General features: G+C 40.0%; 1 protein-coding gene across 1 annotated transcript in view; it reads left to right on the top strand.

The window, feature by feature from the left end:
- The first annotated feature begins 112 nt into the window (after positions 1-112).
- KLF13 (Kruppel like factor 13) overlaps positions 113-21,543 on the top strand; it is a 34,197-nt gene continuing 12,766 nt past the window's right edge. Inside the window, exon 1 of the mRNA XM_048317820.1 lies at positions 113-1,091. Within this exon, the coding sequence (XP_048173777.1) occupies positions 551-1,091 (541 nt within the window). The 5' untranslated portion in view covers positions 113-550. The remainder of the gene's footprint in view (positions 1,092-21,543) is intronic.

A 21,543-nucleotide genomic window follows, 5' to 3' on the forward strand; every position in this document is an offset into this window, starting at 1 on the left:
GCGCCGCCAGCCAATCGCGCGCTTCCTCCCGTCGGCGGGCGCTGCCCCCCGCGCGCGCCGCCCACCTGCTGGCGCGGGCTGCGGTCCCGCGCTGACGTCACGCCCAGATGTTCCCCAGGCCACGCCCCGCGGGGTCCGGGCGGCTCCGGGCAGCGATAACGGGGCGCGCCGGGTCCGCTGTCACAGCGTGATGGGAGGGCTGCGAGACCGCATCGCCAGCTCATTGCCTTCTTGAGAAAACGGCATTAATCCATACTTCGAGCAACAAGCTGCCAGTGCCAGGATCTATCTGCTGTTCTTTTTCTCTTCCATTGGACCGCCAACGCTTTTTCGATTTAGTGACAAGCTGGGTGTGATCGTCATGAACAAAGTGTGGGTTTGATGGCTGCTAAATCAGCCTTTACTCCTACAAACCGATCCTAAGAAATAAGGGAGGGAAAAGTCTGCTTGTGTAATCTTTTTAAAAAGGGAAAGAGCACTGTTGTGTTTGGTTTGTTTTTTCTTTTTTTTTGTCTTCGTCTGTTTGGATTTTTTTTTAATCTTATGAAAAATGGCAACAGCAGCATACGTGGATCATTTTGCAGCAGAGTGCCTTGTTTCTATGTCAAGTCGTGCTGTTATCCATAGTCCCAAAGGGGAGCCTGATCCCCAACTTGATGCAGCAATACTTCCTTCATCCAATGAAGAAGATGGACGGGAAGTCAGAGAAACCGGGAAAGACAATGGATCATCATTACTCGTGGTAGCTAGCATTTTAGCAGATCTGAACCAGCATGTCCCAAACTCACCTGCTCTAAGGATGGAAAAAAAAGAGACGCTTGATATAACAGAACAAATACACATTTCTATTGCTCCTGAGGAGTTTGGGGAAGAAAGTCTGTCTTCAGCTGGTAAGCATGGAGGAGAAAGAGCAGCCACACCTACTAGCCTGGCTGCAGTAACTGAGCCAAGCCCCAGACAAAAGAACAAACGCATAAGAAGCTGGACTGACCCTGGATCACCCCAGAAAAAGCACAAATGCCACTATGTGGGGTGTGAAAAAGTTTATGGCAAATCTTCCCATCTTAAAGCTCATCTAAGGACCCACACAGGTTAGTTACAATCCAGCCAGAGATTTATTTGTTACAGCTTGGTAATTAAAATGAAAAACAAAACCAAACAAACTTTTATTTGGCCACTGTTACGGTTTCACCTCTCGGAACTCAAGCTCGGGAAAACCAAACAACAACAAAAAAAGCCCCTCTGGTAATAAGCCCTTACTGGGCATAGATTCAAAGCTAATGTTGCCCTTTTTTATTAATGTCACAGGGAGCGGCATGTGGGTCATCTGTGTGGATTGTACCAAGCTGTAATTTTTAGCTGCTGGCCTTCTTGTTCTGTGTGTCTCCTACTTCCCTTTCCTGTACTTCTTACCTCCCCGGTTTTCCTACTCCATGCTCCAGTCACTCTCTTTATAGCAGCTTATCACTTCCCATGCAGGTATCGATACTCTTGATATTTTAAAATTAAATGTTCTAGAGGCACCTACATGGCTGTGTGTCTGTTTCTTTCTTTAGCAGACACTTTGTGAAAGCTAGAGTAAGCAGAAGGTAGATGAGAGGCTGAACATGAGTCACAAGGAGACACCATAAGTGAGGTGAGAGGGGGATTTGGGCAGTGTCTAAAAAGCTTTTGGCAGCTGGGTAAAACCGAATTCAAAAGAAAAAAACATTTGATGTACTCATCAGTGTTCAGTGCTTACTTTTTGGTGAAGACTGAGCACTTTTTTGTTGGTACTGTAATTTATGAGACACACCCACAGAAAAAGTGGAAGTCTTGCAAGCGTTGTGAAAGTTGCACTGAAAGTATTAGGAGGGCCATCTTGAAACAGGCCCCATGACTTGCCACACCTCACGCCTCTGCCTGGTGCCAGGAAATGGGATGGCTTCCAGTCAGACAGGGGACACCAAAAATTGAGGAGACCAATCTCTGCTGAAGACACCAATCATAGCACATGTGTTGAGGCACCACACCGACTAGAGCAGACTTGTGCAAGCTGTTCCACTGAGTAATTTCAGATGGCAAATTAGTTTACTAAGATGTGTGGTCAGTTCTCTTACAAAGAGCAGTCAGAATGAGATCGTCAGAACTAAGCATGACATAACTCCTGAGCAGTTTTAGCTCTGAGGTGTTAGCCTCACCCATGCCGGCCCTACTTTCAGTGTACCTTCAGCTTTTTCTGTTGCCTTCCTGAGATAAAGCAAGAGCCTTTCTAATTTGACAATATGCTTTGCTCTCCGTGGGAGAGAAGAAAGCCCCATCAAATTTGAGCATATGGATGGACAATTCCCTGTGGCACACAGCCAAAGGAACAGCGTGTTCCTGGCACCCCAGGCAGCCTGTCCTGCTTTGCACTGTGTAACTGCTTTTTGCCGCCTTGGGAGTTATACAGAAAAGGTGTTTCCACTTGGCTTGCAGGGAATTGTCTCCATTAATTTTCAGTTCTTTTGCATTCTTATTGCTGGCATTTGCCATTGTACTGAAAGCAAAAGATAAATTTAGCAGCGTTTCTGGATTCCTAAACCAACCAGAGACCAAGAAGGGGAACTCCAACCCCTGATAAAAGAGAGGAGGGCTTGGTATGCCCGCCCTACTGGGAGAGGAGGGAGGGCAGGACCAGCGGGGAGTGTCGCTCCAGGCTGCCGGCAGAGCGGAGTCATTCGGGGACGCTGGCTCGCCTCCAAGTTCTCTTTTTTTTTTCTCTTTTCCCTTTTTTTTTAACCCTTCATTTCCTGTATTTCTTTCCGTGACTGTAGGGCTCAACTGGTTATTGCTGTAGCTAATGGCACTAAGAGAGCACGTGTGTGTGTCTGAGAGCTAAAGGAAAAGCAGGGAAGGGACTGTTTTTGCCCAGGGAGTGGCAGGACCCTCGGGGACTACAGCTTCTTTGTTTTCTTTCGTCTCCAGTGTCTGTGTGGGAAGCTTTAAGCAAAGCTGCCAAGTTTCCCTCCTCACTGGCAACAGGTTTGTCTCTGGACTGAGTCTTAAACAGGCTTAAAATGCCTCTTACTCTCCTTGCAGAACGTTTTCTAAGGTGTTTGAATTTTTTTCTATCTTTAAAAGAAATTGTGACAGCCTTGAAAAAGGTTTGTAAGACATTAAGAGTTAAGCTAACAAAACAAATGATCACTCCCAGGACTGGTAAATGTCTGTTCTTACAAAACACATCATGGTGTTTTACTGCATCAGAACGAGGGCTTTGGGTCTCCTCTGCTCTCTAGTCATCCTGAGCTAGTTAACTAACACATCCATCTGCCCAGCTGTCAGATAGACAGGGTGATGGCTATCCACCTCACAGAGCAGTGGTGAAAGTACTCCAGGTACACATGGAAGCTGCTTTAAACAGCTATCCAAATAACTCCCAAACCTGCTTGCTAAGAACAGTCAAAACTTCTGCTATGGAGCAGAACTTCTTCCATGTGCTGTATGACTAGATGAGCTGCTATTTAGGGGTGACCAGAGGGCTGAGAACAGCACTGCAGGCTAGAAGATAACTGTTGATCATGCAAGAGGTACTTGAACAGAACAGTTTATGAGTTGCTTTAGAAACTTGCTTGTCCTTGTCTGCTGCTGTGCTGAGAAAATAAAGGCTTTACTCTTCATGGTTTGAGGAAGGATAGACTGGATCCTTGAGCTTATGTCAAAGAGATACAGAGCCTTCCAAGTACTATTGCATCAAATCCAGCCCAAATTGAGAGGGACTGAGAGCTGGTACTATTTTCCAGCTGTTTGGTGCTCTGTGTGAAATCCTTCTGATAGTTATAGGCAGATATCAGAGCTTAAATATGTAAAGTAAAAACCATAGTGCACAGGATGCTAATTCTCCTATTTAAAGCAGAAGAACCAAGATGGAAATGCCAAGAGCATCTGCTTTTTGTCCTTTACTCAGTGTACAGTGTTTTTCAGTACTCCTATTAGGACAAAATGTGCTGGAGCAATCCACAGTTTGTTGTGTGCTTTTTTGGTATACTACTGGTTAATCTGTCTCAACCTTATGAATACTTCATCTTTATTACACTGCAAACCCTTGAACCAGGCAAAAAAACTTTTGTCACCAAAATCTTCTCTGTTCTCTCCACCAGCTTTCAAAATTCCCATCCCCCTATGTTTCTTTTCATGTTTATGTTTTCTACTCTAGGCTCTTACTTAATGTCCTGGAGTTCAACATGATCATCAGCCACAAAGCCCTTGAAGTTTTAATATTTACCAGAAGGTTATATTTAGTGCCAGTGGGTAGTTGTCAAGTCTGATTGTTTTTCCACTAAGGCTCCCGTGGATCTCAAAAGCTCTGTTGTGGTCCACAGAGGCAGCACCCCCATTTGTCCCAAGCTGTACTGACCCCACTGATACAAAAAGTTTCACTGATGCACTGATTTCAAAAATCCTCTCCCCTGAGAAAATTCCTAAACACAAAGGACTTGCAAAAAATCAGCTAAATAATGTACATGACAGAGCTCTCCTTCATCTAAGCAGGTTTTCAGCACAGAGGTCTGGAAATTTTCTGGAGTTACTGGAAACCAGTTGGTCTCTTGATGCACCAGTGAAAGAAGGGAGACAGTACAGAGCCTAATAGCAATCTACAGGCTACAATCTTATAGAGCCTTGTCCAGGACTGCTGTGTTCTGAGAGGCTGTAGAGAGTCCCAGCTTATTGCATTATATGACGTATTTATACATTGAGAAAAACTGATGGGATTTTCGGCAAGTATCACAAGAATTCTATGTATTGCATCTCCCCATCAAATCATTGTGACTTTTCAAGCTTTTAGCCATCTGCATTAGCACACCATCACCATCATGAATGCAGAGAAAGTACGAAATAAACCTTCATTTAACTCCATTGAACTGTCCTTCTAAACTTACTAGTTATAAGCACTAAGCAGCACATCTTAACACAGAAACAGCTTTTCAGTCAGTCATCAGAATTAAATGAGTCTGCGCAAATTAGCAGGAGCTAAGGAGAAGGAGGCACCAGTCTCAGCCTGGAGTCTTACTTAGTCTTGCAGCAAAACCAACTTAGGGGCCATGCGGCTTAACAGTAGCTCTTCTGTACTATTGCTAAACCAGCTCTATGTGGCTGTTGGAGCACAGGAAGAAGCAAAGGCCTAATTATATTATCCTTGCTCATAGATGTCAGGTTAGGACTCATCCAAGAGAAGGTGGTCAAGACGTATGTTGATCTCTAGCTGGCAGAGTGAGCTTGGGCAGCTATGTGTTCTGCCTGCTCAACCCTGCAATTGTGTAGGATATATTATTTGGCATGTGTTGTTCTTTTTAGTCTAACCCTTATTTATTAGCTGAATTGAAATAGGTAGAAAAGACCAACTTATTTCCATTTCTTTACATTAAATCTCTATAATCACATATTTGAGGATGACACTAATGAACCTATATGACAAAAAGCTCTTTTTTAGCTTATGCACCCTTTTTTCCCCATCAGTTATTATATCTTGTTTCCCTGGGCAAAATTTCTCTGATGACTTTGTAGCTAGTGTATGTGAAGACGGAGAATTTAATAATGTATTTGTCATTTGAAAGCAATCTGAGAATAAAGCAATCAAACCTCACTGTGACAAGTATGACGAGCATAACAATTAGGCTGGACAAACAGGAGGAGTATATTGCTTGTGTTCAGGCTGGTAAAGAGGCCTTTATATAAAGTACAAATAATCCATTTTAAATCGAGGTTTTGATTTCACTTTCAGTTCTAGTAAGTCTGATTTGCTCACACTATGTTAATTCAAAACAAAACAGTAAAGCACAGCTTCCCTTAAGTTCTGAATCAAGATGCTATCCATGTGTGTAGAAACCAATCAACAATGTAAGAAGGAAGTTTTTCTATCATTGAAACAAACTTTATATTCTGTTTTAGCACCTGGCAATTGCAATTACCAGAAACATAACTAGTTAAATAAAAAAAAAACATGGACTAGATTTGGCTGAGATTTCTTTAGCTTGTCTCTAGGCACACAGTGACTCTTAAAGGGGTATATGTCTATGTGTGTAGCAAGTGGGCAGTGTTGGTGAAGACCCGAGGCTTTGCAGGAAAAGATTGCAAGAGAAAAAACCCAGTCTAGGGCCTTCTGTGCCACTCAAGAGCAGTGCAAAGCAGGACTGCAGACAGCTCTTGTGTACAGCAGGATGAAATGAGTGGTGCTGGTGCTTCAGTCCGTCCTCCTGAGCTGCCAGTTGGGCTGCTCTGAATACCAGGACTTATGGGGAGCTGCACTCCCTCTGAACAGGATACCAGAGAAAATTGGAAAGGCCTTTCCCCAATGTGGATTTCCCAAAGGCAAAAGGACAGACTAAATGAGTTTGTCCCTCTGCATGTTGGGCCTCCTGGGTTAGATTTCTTGTGTTAAAAGTTAGAAACAGCTCACAGGCTCTGCATGCTTCCCTCACTCTCATTAGCATACACCCAGATTATCCAAAAGCTGCAAGATGACTTTAGGCTGTTGTGGCCCTTAAGTGCCTTCCACCTCCTTACTTTGCTGAGTGCATCAAAATATTTTCTCTAAGGTTTTTTTTCTGAGATGGACCCAAGTGGTGGCTTCTGGATAGATTCAAATACCAGCCTCACGAAACAGTTGTCTCTCCAGCCTAAGGCGTAAGCCTTCTTTCTCAGTGTTAAGAACTTCAGCAGCCTGTTACTTTTTTTCTGAAAACTGATAATGTTAACTCTTTTAATAAGCCTATATTTTTAAAAACAATACAGATTTTTAAAGCATTGTTTGTGTTTCCTCTGAAAGAACTTCACAACTCCTTTCTTACTTCCTCTAAGAACATTTCAACACGTTAAAAAAAAAGTCAGTAGAAAACATAGAACAACTTCCTTAAAAGCCCTGCCTAAGTCCTCACCCTACAATGCAATTCCCAAGACTAAAGTTCTTTTTTAAAAGCATTGATTCTAAGCCTGGATCAAACAATCTATGTTCATTGAAGATAACAAAAAATATATATGCTATAAGTTTCTTAATGTTAAAGTCCTTGAAATAAACATAGGGCATAAATTTCTGGAAAAGTAAGCAAATTTTAAAACTTACATGTTTCAAAAGGAGCTGAAGTCAGGAAGAAAAGTAAAACTACTCCTACTCACTCTTTTTACCGGACTGCTTCGAGACTGAATAACAGGATGCAGTCAGTTCAGCTGCAAAAGAGTTAGGGCTGAATTAGTTGCATGGAGAATGCAATTGGATGACACCTGTCTTTACCACACACTTGATTAATATTAGCTGTTAGGAGGAACCTCTCCTGATGGTTATACAGGTTTTTCTGTGAAAGGCTTCCCTTTATTTCTTTTTCCCCCCCCCGTCTTTCTCCCTAGTCTTTATGGAGATATTAGTCATGCAGAAGATACAGAAATGAAGTTTCTGGTAACAATTAACAGAATGTAGGTATTGTAGCTAAAAAGCATTTAAAGTAAAACTGTACTTGTCATTGCTACAACTAGGTGTCTAATGGAAAATCAGAAACATCACAGATTTCTCTTTCCACAACCCATTTTTCTTTTAGCACAGAAGTGGGACTTGAGTCCAGTGTAATGAAACCTATTACTATTGGAAGTAGTGAGGATGGATGACCCTCCAGTTGTTTTCCTCATCCTAAACACAGGTAGTAGCACTTTCCTTCTCAGTGGCAAGATCTAGGTCTTAAAAATAATTGGGAGTCAACCAGCAGGCAAGTTTTTTAATGAATGGACAGTTGCAATTGATAGCTGTGTTTGTATTAGAAATTAATCACAGCCCTATGGACAAGAGTGTTCAGAATGATCTGCAGAAGACTTTTCGGCAGTAGCGTTTCTCTGCAGGACACTGGAAAGTGTATGTGGCAGAAGTTTTGCATAAACAAACCTTTTGCTAAACTGGAATTCCTTATGAAACAAACTCACAATTGGATTCCATCTGAAAAGAAGGCACCTTTAACCATTTAAAATACAACTGTTCCATTGTGTTATTGTCTGGCTGAATATGGTTATAGCACGTCCAAGAGCAGAAACCTGGAACTTGTTTATATTGGACATGTGGTTTCTAGTTCTGTTTTATAAGTTAAACATGTTCCAACTTCCCCCCCACCCCCTTCCAATCTTGGATCAGCTGTCTGGAAGTCGGTGCTGACAGAGCCAAAAAAATACTCTGCTGTTCAAATGCAGGACAACTTTTGAAGGGTCCTTTCTGTAGAATTTCTATAGGTATACTTTTTTCCCTTTGTTACCCACTTGGCTTTTGCATGGGCAGTGAGATCATTATCTTGCTGTGTTCGGTTTAACAATAGCTAGACAATGTGGGTTATTTAAGTGCAAGCACTGAAGTCAGACACACATATCCTGTATTTTTCAAGTCTTGCAGATTCAGCAGATCTTACAGCGCCTCCACTTAATATAAAAGAAAAATTTTTAAAAGTTCAGAGTGCTACCGCTGTGGTTACTTGTAGAAAAAACGACCTCAGAAGCTTTTTTGCAGCCCTAACATAAAAAGCAGTTACTAACCAGGAACTTGGCACAAGTCAAACAGTGTTAAAGTAAGCATATCCTGAAATGACCTCTAGTGCAGGGGAAAGATTTGCTGTAATCACTTACAGTCATTTTGTAGTGCTCTCGGGAAATACAGGCAAAATATTGGTGACTGGGTAGCTGCTGATGTTGCAGTCAATGGATCAGTAAGCTATCTTAGATTTATTGCACACTGTATTTCTACCAGACCACTCTCTATTATTTGGTTATATGAGTTTTTGGAATAGAGGCACCTGAAAAACTCATATGAAAGAACACAGCGTTGCTGCTGCATGTTTTGCATCTTTCCATCTGCTTTGGTCCTGCAGCCAGCTAGAATATCCCTGGACGATAAATACCCAAGCAGTATGGGCATGCTGGTTATGTCCTTACTGCCTTCAACAGTAGCTTTTAAAGCTGGTTTAAAGGAGAGCAGCAGAAATGCTAACTTTTCCAAAGTAAGACCAGGTGAGGTACAGCAGCCAGAAGGGATATATTGAGCTTTTTAAAGTAAACAGCTGTCAGTATTTCCACTAGAGGAACTTAGAATGGAGCCAGCTGAAAAGAATTAGTACAACTTCAGATGTTTCCTGCAAAATTTTTGGTGAAATGATGGGCTGTTTGTTAATAGATCAGAGAAATACTTATTTTGCAGTTTCGGGGTAAATAAATGAAATTACACTGGTACAAATTTACATACTAGACTGGGACTTAAGACTATTTTACATCCTTGCAAAATCTCGTAGCTGAATATAGGGCTGTCCTACGTTATTAATCTAGTAGTTTGGACCTTACCCTGCTGTAACAGAACAGAGATGCTGCTAAAATCTCACAGAACCACAGACTAATTTTTGTTATTTATATGTAGGGGCTTACTGACTTTTAATTTGCAATCTCTTTTAAATACCAGCAGAAGGACTTGGAGATGAGCATTAATACATGAGGGCCATGGCAGTTTTTGATTATTCTGGTGATTGATATATTTTCCAAGCCCTATGTGAATTGTATGCAGCTTTCTTATGCATGTGAAACTCCCCATAGAGCACTGAAAGCCCCTCAAAGTCAATGGAAACTTCCATTTGCTGTATATATATCTATACAAGCAGTGCCAATAAAATGTTTAGCCTTACTGTGTAATAAATCCAGAGTGTATTTGTAAAAATATCTTCTAAATTCTCCTAACATGGCCAAAACAAAACTGAATTTCTTAGATACCCCAAAGGGTTACTTTCAGACAGGATTATCATTGATACATCTTCCCCTTTGTGCAAAGACGTACCATATTTACACCTTCTATTTCACTCAGCTTTCATCATTAAAAACTACTGAGTTCTTCTCAGTTGCATTTTAGAATTTCTCAGACTGGCAACATTTGGAACCAAATTCTAGCTTAAATAGAAATGTATGAACAAATGTATGAGCAACCAGAAAAGCAACTGCGTTGGAATTTATAGATGCCCCTACATAGTATTACTAGCATAAACAGACCTAAACAGACCTATAAGAAATGTATTAAAAAGCTCTTTTTTTTTTTTTTTTTTTTCCCAAATGACAGAGAAGATGTAGAATTTGGTCATGGGACAAAGTAATTCTAATTACTGATTACTAATTTTAATAGATACTAGGTGTGAATTTAATAGAATCAGTTTTACTTCAAGGTGTATGATATGAGGTAAGACTAGCTAATCACATACCCCTTGTTTTAAAAAAAACAGCTCTCGGTGTCCGTAATAAGGAAACACACATGGGTTTTTTTAAGCACAGAATCTTGTGTTTCATTTGGAAAGAAACATCTTCCTAGCCCACCACCTGCAAATATAATATGCATATATATAGCATTGCCTTGATAATACATGTAAAAGTGGGTTTGCATAGTTAAATATAACTTTTAGTGAACGCTAACTGATTCTGCTGCTCCTCCATGCACTCCTGAGGCCTTGAAGGGGGAACAGGGCTGTTGCAGCTTCATAGATTCCCTCAGTATTGCTCAAATAGTGGAACCTGAAGGGAGAATTCTCCCTCTACCCACAACCTCCAGCTCTTACGTGCTCTGCAGAATCCCTTAAGCTGTTGTTAAGGTAAGTTTTCACATGACTGCCAGAGTTTGTGGAGGGTCTGAAACAGTAACTTTAAGAGGAGCATAGCCAGAAAGTTGTGGGAACACAATGTTACTCATCATTCATCCCGGTCCTCCACAGCTTTCTTAACATCTCGTGTGCAGACGAGTTCAGGTATCACACGAGATCGAGGTAATTACCATGCTGAAAGACTTAACCATTTTCCCACATTTTTGTTCAGCTTGAGTGACTTTTGTTGTGTTGGCATCTCCTTTCAGTCTGCAGGACAATATCATTAAGGGCACCATCTCACTGACCAAATCAGACATGATTTAAGCCAGCATCTGTTGGAGCTTGGAGTACAAATTTAGCAGTCTGATGTCTGGGGAGCCATTTTAATTAATAAGTGTCATTGGTAGCTTTCAGAGGCTGAGGTGGTCAGGCAGATTACAATGTTATCTTTGCTGTGCTCACTGATGTAAGCAAATATTGTACAACAGCTGGCACAAATGTTTTACCATGATCCTTGTCCCAGACTTCTATAACTGGGACATGTGCAGATGAAATGTGTTTAGGAACATGACTGTCAGATACCTTATACTAAAGTGATAATTTACAAAGCTCTCACTCTATACTGCAGATACAAAACTGTAATGAGAAACAGCTTTTGAACACTGCTTGTCAAAGTACAGATGTTCAGCACCAGTATCTTCTAAGAAAAGTTTCAGTCAGTCCCCAAAGGGGTGTTCTCTAAAAAAAAAAAAAAAAAAGACAACAAAAAGAACAGAACATTCTGTGATTCTGTTTCTTACCCTAACTGCAGTATTTGGAATTGGCTGATGTTTCCAGTAAGTAGTGTGGATTAAGCAAACACAGCTTTCCTCTCCAAGTATAAAATCTCACCTGACCCATACCAAAAGGGCCTACATGGTGAAGGGCTACACATTTTTAGATTGCTAACATTGCTTACTGGTGAAAAGTCATGTAGAACTCGTCTGTTTTCTCTGCATTTCTGAATGTGATTTTTCTGAGCAGTGTGGCCTCTGGGGTAAACAATATCACTGCCCTTACCAAAACAAAATCACCTCTCTGAAAATACGCTATTTTAAAGCTATATCTTTTGCTTGATACTTTCTTTTTCTCTTCCCTATCATTTAAAATGAGATTGTTTAATAGGCTGGTGTTAATTCCTTGAGGTTTTAGGACTCTAACATGAAAAAATCCTAGTTCTCCCCTTTCACTATGTTTGATAGATTAATCAGGATTTGAGTACTTCCCTCCTCCCAGTCTAACACCAAACTTCTCAGTGAAAAAAAGAATCCTGACTGGTGTTCTTATAAATTGTTTACAGGAACATAATTTAATTTCTACATGCAATAGACTACTCCTCCTTGAATGTACAAATCACTAGATTAATTTTTGTCACTAAGGCAAAAATTACTAAAATTTTTTTTTTGTTATCAAGAATATAATAAGTTCCAAAAAAGTTCTGAGAGAATATTATCTGGCTGGTGCTTTGCTTTTGTAATGAATTCTTGAAAAAGCAGCTATACTCTCTAAAGTTATGTCATCAGTTTGTGCTGCTAAGGTTAGCATTTGCAGGTGAATTACAGACTAATTAGTTTGGAGAAACATTCCATACCTGTACTGAACTTATGTGCAAATGTTTGCTTAAAGCTTCTTTCCAAGAGCCAACTCTGGTTCTGTGTGTAGAGTTTCCTTGGAAAAATCCAAGTTGCATTTCTGTGTTATACATGTACACTGCCAATTGGATATGACCACTGTTGTTTGCAAGAGACTCAAACTCATTTGGTATAAGCTACATCTTTCTGGTGTTGGCATGCAAATTACTTTCTTAGATGTTTAGATGAATTTCTCACAGAAAGGCAAGGAGCTGATGTGATTGGTGTACTTGATAGTTTTTCTTTTTTGAATGCTATGGAGGAACTGAGTTCTAGTCTCATTTGCAAAGAAATCCAAATTATCTCATAACTGTTTCCTCAGCCAAGTAATTCTGAGGAGGCTGTACCATTCTCATCTGTGCAAGGCAAGGTCCGTGGTATTCCTTTATGAAGAAGTGACTCTGCTGGCACGTTTTTCATTTGAGTACATTTGTTGTGGTTTCACAGGCAAACACAGGAAGAACAACAGTAACTTTCACTGCACAGCTGTTTCTCACTTGGAAATCAGACCACCTTTGGATTTTTTAATATCTAATGTTTTAAAAATATAAAAGCAGTCCTGAGTTCCTAGGTCAAGCTTGTGCTTGACTCTTCTGATTATACAACACAGCTCCTTACCATCTCTGCAGAACTCCAATGACACAGCAGTAGTCAGTGAATAATTAACTGATCCTTCAGCTTCTCTCTTACTTTCTATGTAGACATCGTTGTATCCAGTTCCTTCCCCCCTTTATTCAGGCATGGGAATAAGCCCTACCTGCCTCACACAGAGTGGTGACTTTGTTCTCCTAACAGCATTTACAGCCTTGAGTAGTAGAACAAAGGGTGAATCCCTGAAAAGGTGATTTACAAATCTGCATCGATGAGCATGCAGACAGCATGGTGTACACAACTTTACAGTGCTGAGGTATTTATGTTCTGCAAAAAATGCTAAACACATACCTGGTTTTGTGCAGTGTAATGATGTATCATTTTTCCAAAGACTTAAGTTTTTCTGTTATTTGTCCATTATTCACAAATCCTAAAACTGAGCTGTAAAAACTAATTTTCAAAGGAAAGTAGAAACAAGTTCCAGCCAATTGGCTGAAAATCAAGTTCAAAGTACTTTGTGCATCATGTCTTTTGATAGGAATAATAAGCAGTCCCATTTGGCACTGTCAAGCTGCAACAGCAATAATTGGATCATCTCAATCCCGCAAAGCTAAGTCAGGATACAATACCACAACTCATGAAGCTGCAATTCCTGTTTTCTTTGGGTTTATTCACAGTCTGTCTGTTGTAACAGAACCTCCCAATTATTCAAGTTTATGAACCTTGCAGTTCTGCATATTGCAATTCTTGAATCCCAGCCCAAGACCCATGGTTGCCAGAGTTGTGCTCAGCAGGAGCTAGGAATATGGAAGGAAATCAGGTTCAAATAATTTTTTGGTTCTCAGATTTAGGACTGGATTGAGCAAGAGTCCAAATGGAAGTAAGAACAGCAGGGAACTTCTGTGATCTTCTTCAAAGTAAAAATTATATCCTGTACATCAGGTTTTAGAGCTAGCCTGCAGACTTACATGACACTGATATCTTTTAGAATTTCACAGTAATGGTGCAATTCCTATTATATTTCATAGCACTTCCCTATCCCAGGAATCTTCTCCTGAAAAAATTTGGCCACAGTACATAGTAAGATCCTGTATTTCAGAGTATTTCATTAGCCACTGTGCTTCAGGCATGCCAAGTGTGATCAACTAATTTCCTACAAACACAGGGAACGGATGCTCCACCTCAAAAAGTCAGGCCAGTGGGTTTCCCCTCCTCACCCAGAAAAGCAGGTCTGTTAGAGAATAGACCTGCACTCTTGAACAAACAAGTGTACAAGAGCAGCAATAAATGTGCTGGAGGCACTAGGAATTTATGTTTTGGGAAGTAATAGGGATCTTTCTACTATGACTTGTCTACAGTTACAGCTACTGAATTTTTACCTGACATGTATGAACCCACAGAATTAAGAATCTCTGCTAATGAATCATTGATCTCTCACAAGGTGAAATGGTTTACATGCCAATAAGGTTTTTAAATACTTACAGAGAAAATGGTGGCTGCTGGGCAGCCCTTCTGGCATGATTCATATGTATAAACCATGTTCTGCAGTGAGAAGTAACTGAGTTTAACAGAGTTTTAACACTTTACAGAGTGCTCTGTAAAGGCAAGCAATGAACACATGGGTGCAGCATGCAAGGGAAGACATAGTTGCTAAGGGGGGCATGATGTATATATGTATATTTTAGTAAATTTTAAAATAGTAGAGATGTTCCTTTCAATACTACTTTGAGATAGAAAAGTAGTGTTTGTAGTAGTATTTGCTCATTAAAAAGGGAATCCAGTTGATTTCTCTATGTGAGTCCATGATAAGTTTTTTGAAAACACCTCTCTGTTTTTGAGTTATGTAAGTTATATATCTTAAGATGCCCTTGACAAAGGTGTCTTTGAAATGCATCTGTCTTCTGTGTAAGATCTCAGCTTTTCAGTTATGTTTCGCATCCAGAGTCATACTCAGATAATTGGCTTGTGACTCGGATCCTCCACAATCCAGCAAATGCTCCATTCATTCAGTTCCAGCACTGGCCATGGCCTCTCTCCTATGCCATGACCCCACACGTCAGGCACGGCTGGTGGGGCTGACTCCGTCACGACCCTGTACCAGCTGTCCTCAAAACCAACATCAAATGGGGGCATCACAGCAGCTGAGCTGCACTTAGGGTGTGTCAAACCATGGGTGTTAATGGGAGAAGTGTTGAAAACCTTCTCTTGCTTATTTTCTGATTCAGTATGAGAATGAGGCCTGGATGGGTATGTGCTTAAAAACATTTGTGGTTTAAAGTATTAACACATAGAAAAGACTGAAAAAAGCTGAAACTAGAAAGGAGCAAGTAACTGGTGCTCTTTTTTCCTTTTCATACAGCTGTGGTTGAAGGAGGCTGCCAGGAGATGCAAAAGAAACAGGGAAGGTATTGACAAAATAGGACATATAAATGAGACTTGCAAGAGTTGAATGTGGAATTGCAAATACTGTCTTTTCTAAGAAGTTGACCTGTTTTAAAAGTGGGCACTTTAGAACATAACTACAACTGTTACAATAGAATATAACTCCTCTATTGAAAACAAAAAACCTGAAGCCTGGTTTAAACAGGGAGTGTGGTTTAACAATCTGGGCATAAGATTTTGAGGTGTATGCAATAGTTTTATGCATACCTTGAATGGTAGCTGCCTTGTGTCAAGCAACAGATTTAGTGTTTGATTATCAGCCCATAAAAACTACTTTCCAGAGCTGCCTGTTCCCTGAAGCTGGATGCTCAATATGGCCATTGGCAGATGCTGCTCATAAACTACTTCAACACCACCTTGCTCTCTGGCAAACAATTCACCCAGAATGAGAATAAAATAACAGGAAATCCCTCTCCCTCTCTCTTCTATACAGTTGCAATAAACTCTCAGTATCAGATTTTTCACTCAGCTTTACAGCTTTAGCTGTGCTTATAAATGCTGAAGCCCCAGGTTTCATGCATGCTGTGTTACTGTGATGTTGTTGATTGAACAGTTCAAAAGTTCACAAGGAGACATTTCACAATTACAGCCAAAGACAACTTTACTTAACTTCTGTTTGCTTGGCTTCTAGCAAAATGAAATCTCATCCTGTCTCCAAATCCTGGGAGCTGCTGTGCACATGAAATGTCATAACTTACCCACAAGGTCTATTCATGCCAAAGTATGTGCACTTCAGTTGGAGGCAGATGACATTCAACATCTTCCAGAATTCAGATAAATAAAGTGCAGGTCTCAGATTAGATGAATAATCCTTTAGTCTGTTATTTCGCATAGCAGGACAACCTTTCATGAATTTGATAAGCTTTGCTTTTACAAGCATTCTCCTGTTTTAAGTAGAAAAGAATAATAAAATCATTGATGTGTCAACAGAGAAAAGACTGATTCATGAGGTCATATGATTCCTTCTTTGCAGCTATTCATGCAACTGCTGAGCAGAGCTCGTGTAGCCAAAGTTTCCCAATTTCAGCATGAATTCACCCACAGTTCACACCAGATTAATATAATTGGTCATTATCTATTTAATTGCTCTCCCACTCTAAACATTTCCATTGTCTAACCAGAGATCTTGAACATTACCACGCAAATTTTTTGAAAGCCACCACAAATAAAAATTTGTGAGGTAGACTTTCATTGAAAGCAGTCTAAACCACTGCAAAGGTTGTTCCTGTGGTCATTGTACAGACAGGGATGGTTTATGAAGTTTCAGTTTGATTTCAGGCATTCTTGCAATGCAAGCATCTTCAGGTTCAAGTTTTTAGGTTTGCTCTAATTTTTAAGTTTCTATCTCCCAGAGTGATCAGAACTCAGATAAATAATTTCAGATTTCAGAATTTCAGACCATCTAAGTCAGCTAGCAGAATTTTTCAATAAGCACTAGCTAGCATTTTCATATAGAGAAGTCCCTTCCATTTTTAGACAAGCAAGGAGTAACCTGTGTCCCGCACTGAGGGCTGAGAAAAGAAAGGTCATCACACTGATCAAAAAAGGAGCACAGTTATCAGTGAAGATATGTTTGCAAAAGAATCTCGTAAAAAAAGTAATGACATTAAGAAGTCACTGTGTCCCATTTTTGGTTCCTGCCATTTGACCTGTGTGTACCTATTGGTTAATTCTACTACATACATAATTTCTCTATGCAATGACCACACCACTGAGAATGAATGGCTTGAGAGCCTGTGAGCTCTCTTGGCACATAATCCTGGGCTTCACAAAGAGAAATTCCCAGATTGGAAGGAGAGGCAGAAGTGTCCTATAGTGAGAATGTAATCGTTTTTTCCACTGTAAAGAGTGGGCTAAAGAAGGATATGATGCCAAGCAGTGTCATACTCTAGAGCTCCCATGGAGCTGCTAAGTCAAATGTCTGATCTGGAGCTGTTCTGGGTTTGCAGAGTGGGCTGGGTAACAGACTGAGCAATTCTGAGGTCACACAGGAAGGATCTAGACAGGAGTCTGTAATGGAAACCTTGTGTTTCTGTTGGTACCTTAACTGCACCTTCCCTGTAGATACATTTGGATCTGTTGTTTCCGCTATTGGAAAGACATTTTTCCCTCCTGGAAGAGGAGGAATCTAGTCTGAGGAGTTTGTTGGCTTCAGTTGCTGTCTGCATAACATTGTCATTAATCATCTTGTTTGCTCTAACAGAGGGTGAGTCGTGCAGCCGAAATCAGCTTGTAGCAGACAACAAATCAGCACTGCTAGCATGCTGCAACAGGAGTAACACGAGCCTGCAGGTGACTGAACAAGGCCTCAGTCCAGCACATGTATTTGTCAGGGGCCACCTTTTTACTTTCAAGTTTTAGCTGGACTCGTTCAATAAAAACGGTGCTTATTATTAAGTACATTTGAAGAGCCCTCCTCTAGTCCCTTGTCACTTCAAAAGGTTTGAATTGGCTCATCAACAAGACAGAAAAAGAACAAAATCCCACATACCTTCATCACTGTTAGTCTGTTTTAAGAGGCCAGACTTTTCTGACTCATGCTGAAGCCACAATCTCTGTATGTAAGGAATGAAGAAAGTCCCTTAAACAACAAATTTTTGGCTCAAGGCAAGAATTCTAGGCTTAAAATCCTGTGCTGGGGTGATGCAATAGGTCAGATTTGCTGATTAGCACATAGATTTTTTTTATTTTCAACCCCAGCATTCTTTTCAAGTATATTTATTTAAAACTTTAACTGACCAATGGAAAAGGAAAAAAAATTCCCCGTTTTAGTTTTGTCATTCAGTAATACCTAGATGTGTTCAGAGGCTTTTACAGTGGTTTTTTATTTTCTAATCACAATAGATGTTTAAATAATCATCTTCCTTTATTACATTCATAGAGCTGAGTAGAAAAAATTAGAGAAATACAGTAATAAAAGGGCTACTTTACTAAACTTCAGAGTTCCCTTCTTTGTTGAGTGTCATACTTCAGTGTGTTTTGCAAATAAGGTAGCTTCCTCTCCCCAGAATTCATCACTTCATCATTTCAGTATAACACAATTTAATTATCTGGCGTTTAAGTGCAAAGTCAAAGGGTCAGCTATTGATCTCCATTCTTGGAACAAGCCACAGGAGAGAGAAAATCAAGTGGAAGTTGCTGGTCTTTTAAATTAGTGGATTTCAACTGTTTCACTGAGCACTGGTTTAGGATTTAATGCCTCAGAGAAAAGGAGACCCAGTAAGAGTTTTAGGCTTAGTGAACAGAAATTACATGCAGCAGTCGCAGGTACTTAACTTTGACAGAAAGCCCAACATTTAGTTTACATTATTTAAGAACATAAACTCTCTGTCACTGAGGGCATTGCCTTTCATTTTTTAAGTTAGGCTTGTCATTGGTATTCAGTAAAAGAGCTTTATTTACTCATATATTCCAGCAAGAAGGTAAAAAACCGCTGCTTTTATAATTGGATGTGGCCAAAGTCCATATAAACAAAAGCATTGCACTTAATGGAAGCATGATCGATAAGATTTATTCCTGTGGGGCAGACAGGGTCCATCCCAGTCTGCACACTCACCTAGATATGGAAGTTGTCCCTGCTAGGTGGGTATGTTTCTAGCCTCACGGGTATCCTAATGGCTCAGATGTCTCTCTTTTCATAGATGAGAGGTCTCCATTTTGGTCATGTGTTAAAATTTTTGAGAAAAAGAGTGAAATAGTGAACTTCAGGCTTCAGAAATAAACCAGAATCCGGAAACAGCATTAGGTAACAATGATAAATCCATAGAACTATAAGGAGATTAATACCTTATTTTTGGAATTGCATGCATTGTAAACACCATCTCATACAATTGTGTATATTACCATTTTTCTGGATGATGGATTCATACCTTTGTAGGAGATGGCTAGAGTTTTGATTGCTCACAGCTTTACAGGCTAAGAGGTATTGCTCTACTGATAGTGCATTTAAAGTGTCCATGCTATCAGTGCAGTCACATAGCAAACCTACAGCAAATATTACAGAAAAGAGTCAAGAGAAATACTACTTACATAGACTTTGACAAGGCCTCCCAGAAGATATAGCAGTAATGCAGTTGCTGCCACAAAGTTTTTTCTAGACATGAAAAGAAAACTACCTGCCTTGTGAGGTGTGGGGAGCATCCTTCACGCTCATTATACTTCTGTGAGGAGAAAACACATATGTGCATCTCCTCCTTACCTAACGTGTCTAACCTGAATACTCAGAGTATCAATGAGCAAATTTATGTCTGAGAGGACCTGCTGTTACTGCATTTGTATATGATCAACCCTAACTCCCCTTGAAGCACCTTACTAAGAATTTGAAGCTGTTTTGCTAAATTTCAATGCTTTAGATACCAACAAGAATATTGATTCTTTCCTTTGTTGTTGTGCCTCCTAGCAGTTTTGTGGTGGGAAGCTGGGGAGGGGAGCAAAACCAAAGATGCTCTCATCACCCTTTACTAAATGAACTCCCATCATTTTGCTAGTAATTGCAGGTAGTTTGTGACTCTTGGTTAATAGAGTGATAAGGAATCCCTAAGCCATAAGAGTGTTTTAGACATTACGTGTCTCTGTTCCCTCACTCCCCCTTTCTCAGCCTTCACTTTCAGAGTTGCCTTTCTGCTGGCTTTTCTGTTCCACTGGATTCTTCTGATGCATCGAGTCATCAGATACACACATTCGTACCTAAGTGATGAGTGGACGACCAGGTTAATTAATTATTCAGAAAGTTATGGAAGTGCCTTTGGTCCAATGCGTTATTCAGCTAATTCAGCTTCTTTGCTGAAGTAGCTTTAAATACTCCAGTTACTTCTAGAGAGAATGATTTCAAAGATTTGTGTCTGTATATCTAGGCCCCATAATAGAAGGAAGGAATCTTGAATGCTAAACTCACCTTAGTGATTTTGTCTCTGGTTGTGTTTCAAAAGAAAAACTCTTTAACATATTTAACACACCCACACCCACACATCTACCCACTGACCACAGCTGTGTTTTGGTGTAGTCTGTATAATTGACTTCAGAGCTTCACAAACCTCTTGCCTAGTGTAGCTGATTTTTGTAGTTTCAAAGGAGAAAGGAACACACAAGACAGGGAGGAGCTGTGTAAGGAGGAGTTAAAGCATGAACTCTTCTGAAACCGGGAAGTGACAAACTGCACAGGGGAAAGCCCAATATTGGCTTTGACAAGCATTATGTATCCTAGTACCAAGGGTGCAGTAAAACAAGTAGCTTCTCAGTGCTCAAGTCTACAGATGTGGAAATCCTGAAGGGATTTTAATGGCTTTTTTATCATCTTCAACTGATGGGAAAGAATTTTATTACTCAGTTGCCCAGCAGGATTACCTGTGTTTTGGAGTACTCTCTAGCAGAGAGGAGCAGCAGTGTGAACATAGCTAGAGAGAAGAAAATCAAACAAAATTAACTATGTATCTATGGAATTATAACCTAACTATACCAGAGCAGAGAAGATCATAAAAATACCCGTTTAGAAAATATGCGTGGTCTTTCTAGCATGGGCTTCAGGTTGGTTGTTTCGTTGCCATGGCAGTGCATAGTATGTTAGTGCATCTTTGTGCTCTTTGAAGGGACAACTCAAAACAGACACAATGTTTTGAAGGGCTGCATCACTTTACCACCAGTTTGCAAAATGACTCCAGAGGACAAAAGTACAAGGAAGTGAAAGCAGCTTAGCATAACTCCGGAAAATGTTTCTTGTACTTAATGTGCTCTAGGGAATCACCCAAGGGTCTTTGGTCATACTGCAATGCCACAAAGCATATTCTCAGTCACATTTTCTGCATAGATCTAAAATCTATTTCAAGATTTCTTTATGAAGTGGAGGATAGACTTGGTTGTCTTTGGAATTCCCTTGTGCTTATAAACACAGGGAGTTTAGTGGAAGTTGAAATCACAAATGAAATTGTTCCCTTTGAAGATCAGATCTCCAGTTAGTCACTTAATAAAAATGTCAGGCATTTAATCGTCATGGATAAAAAGCTGCCAATAAATGTTAATGAAGAATATTAAAAATTTTGCATTTCTTTGCTAGCAATAAGTATAGAAACTCCATTTTTTGGTGAACAGTTTTTCACTGACAAGTAGTCAGAAGATTGTTTAGACTGATTTATTTCAGAAAAATTGTGTTAGTGTGTTTAATTTACTCATTTCAGATTAACATCTTCATTGTCTTGAAAACTGTCCCCAAAGCTAAAGGAATTTAAATAGTGTTACAACCAACCATATCA

This window comes from Corvus hawaiiensis, chromosome 13 (assembly GCF_020740725.1).
Source record: "Corvus hawaiiensis isolate bCorHaw1 chromosome 13, bCorHaw1.pri.cur, whole genome shotgun sequence".
Taxonomy (NCBI): Eukaryota; Metazoa; Chordata; class Aves; order Passeriformes; family Corvidae; genus Corvus; species Corvus hawaiiensis.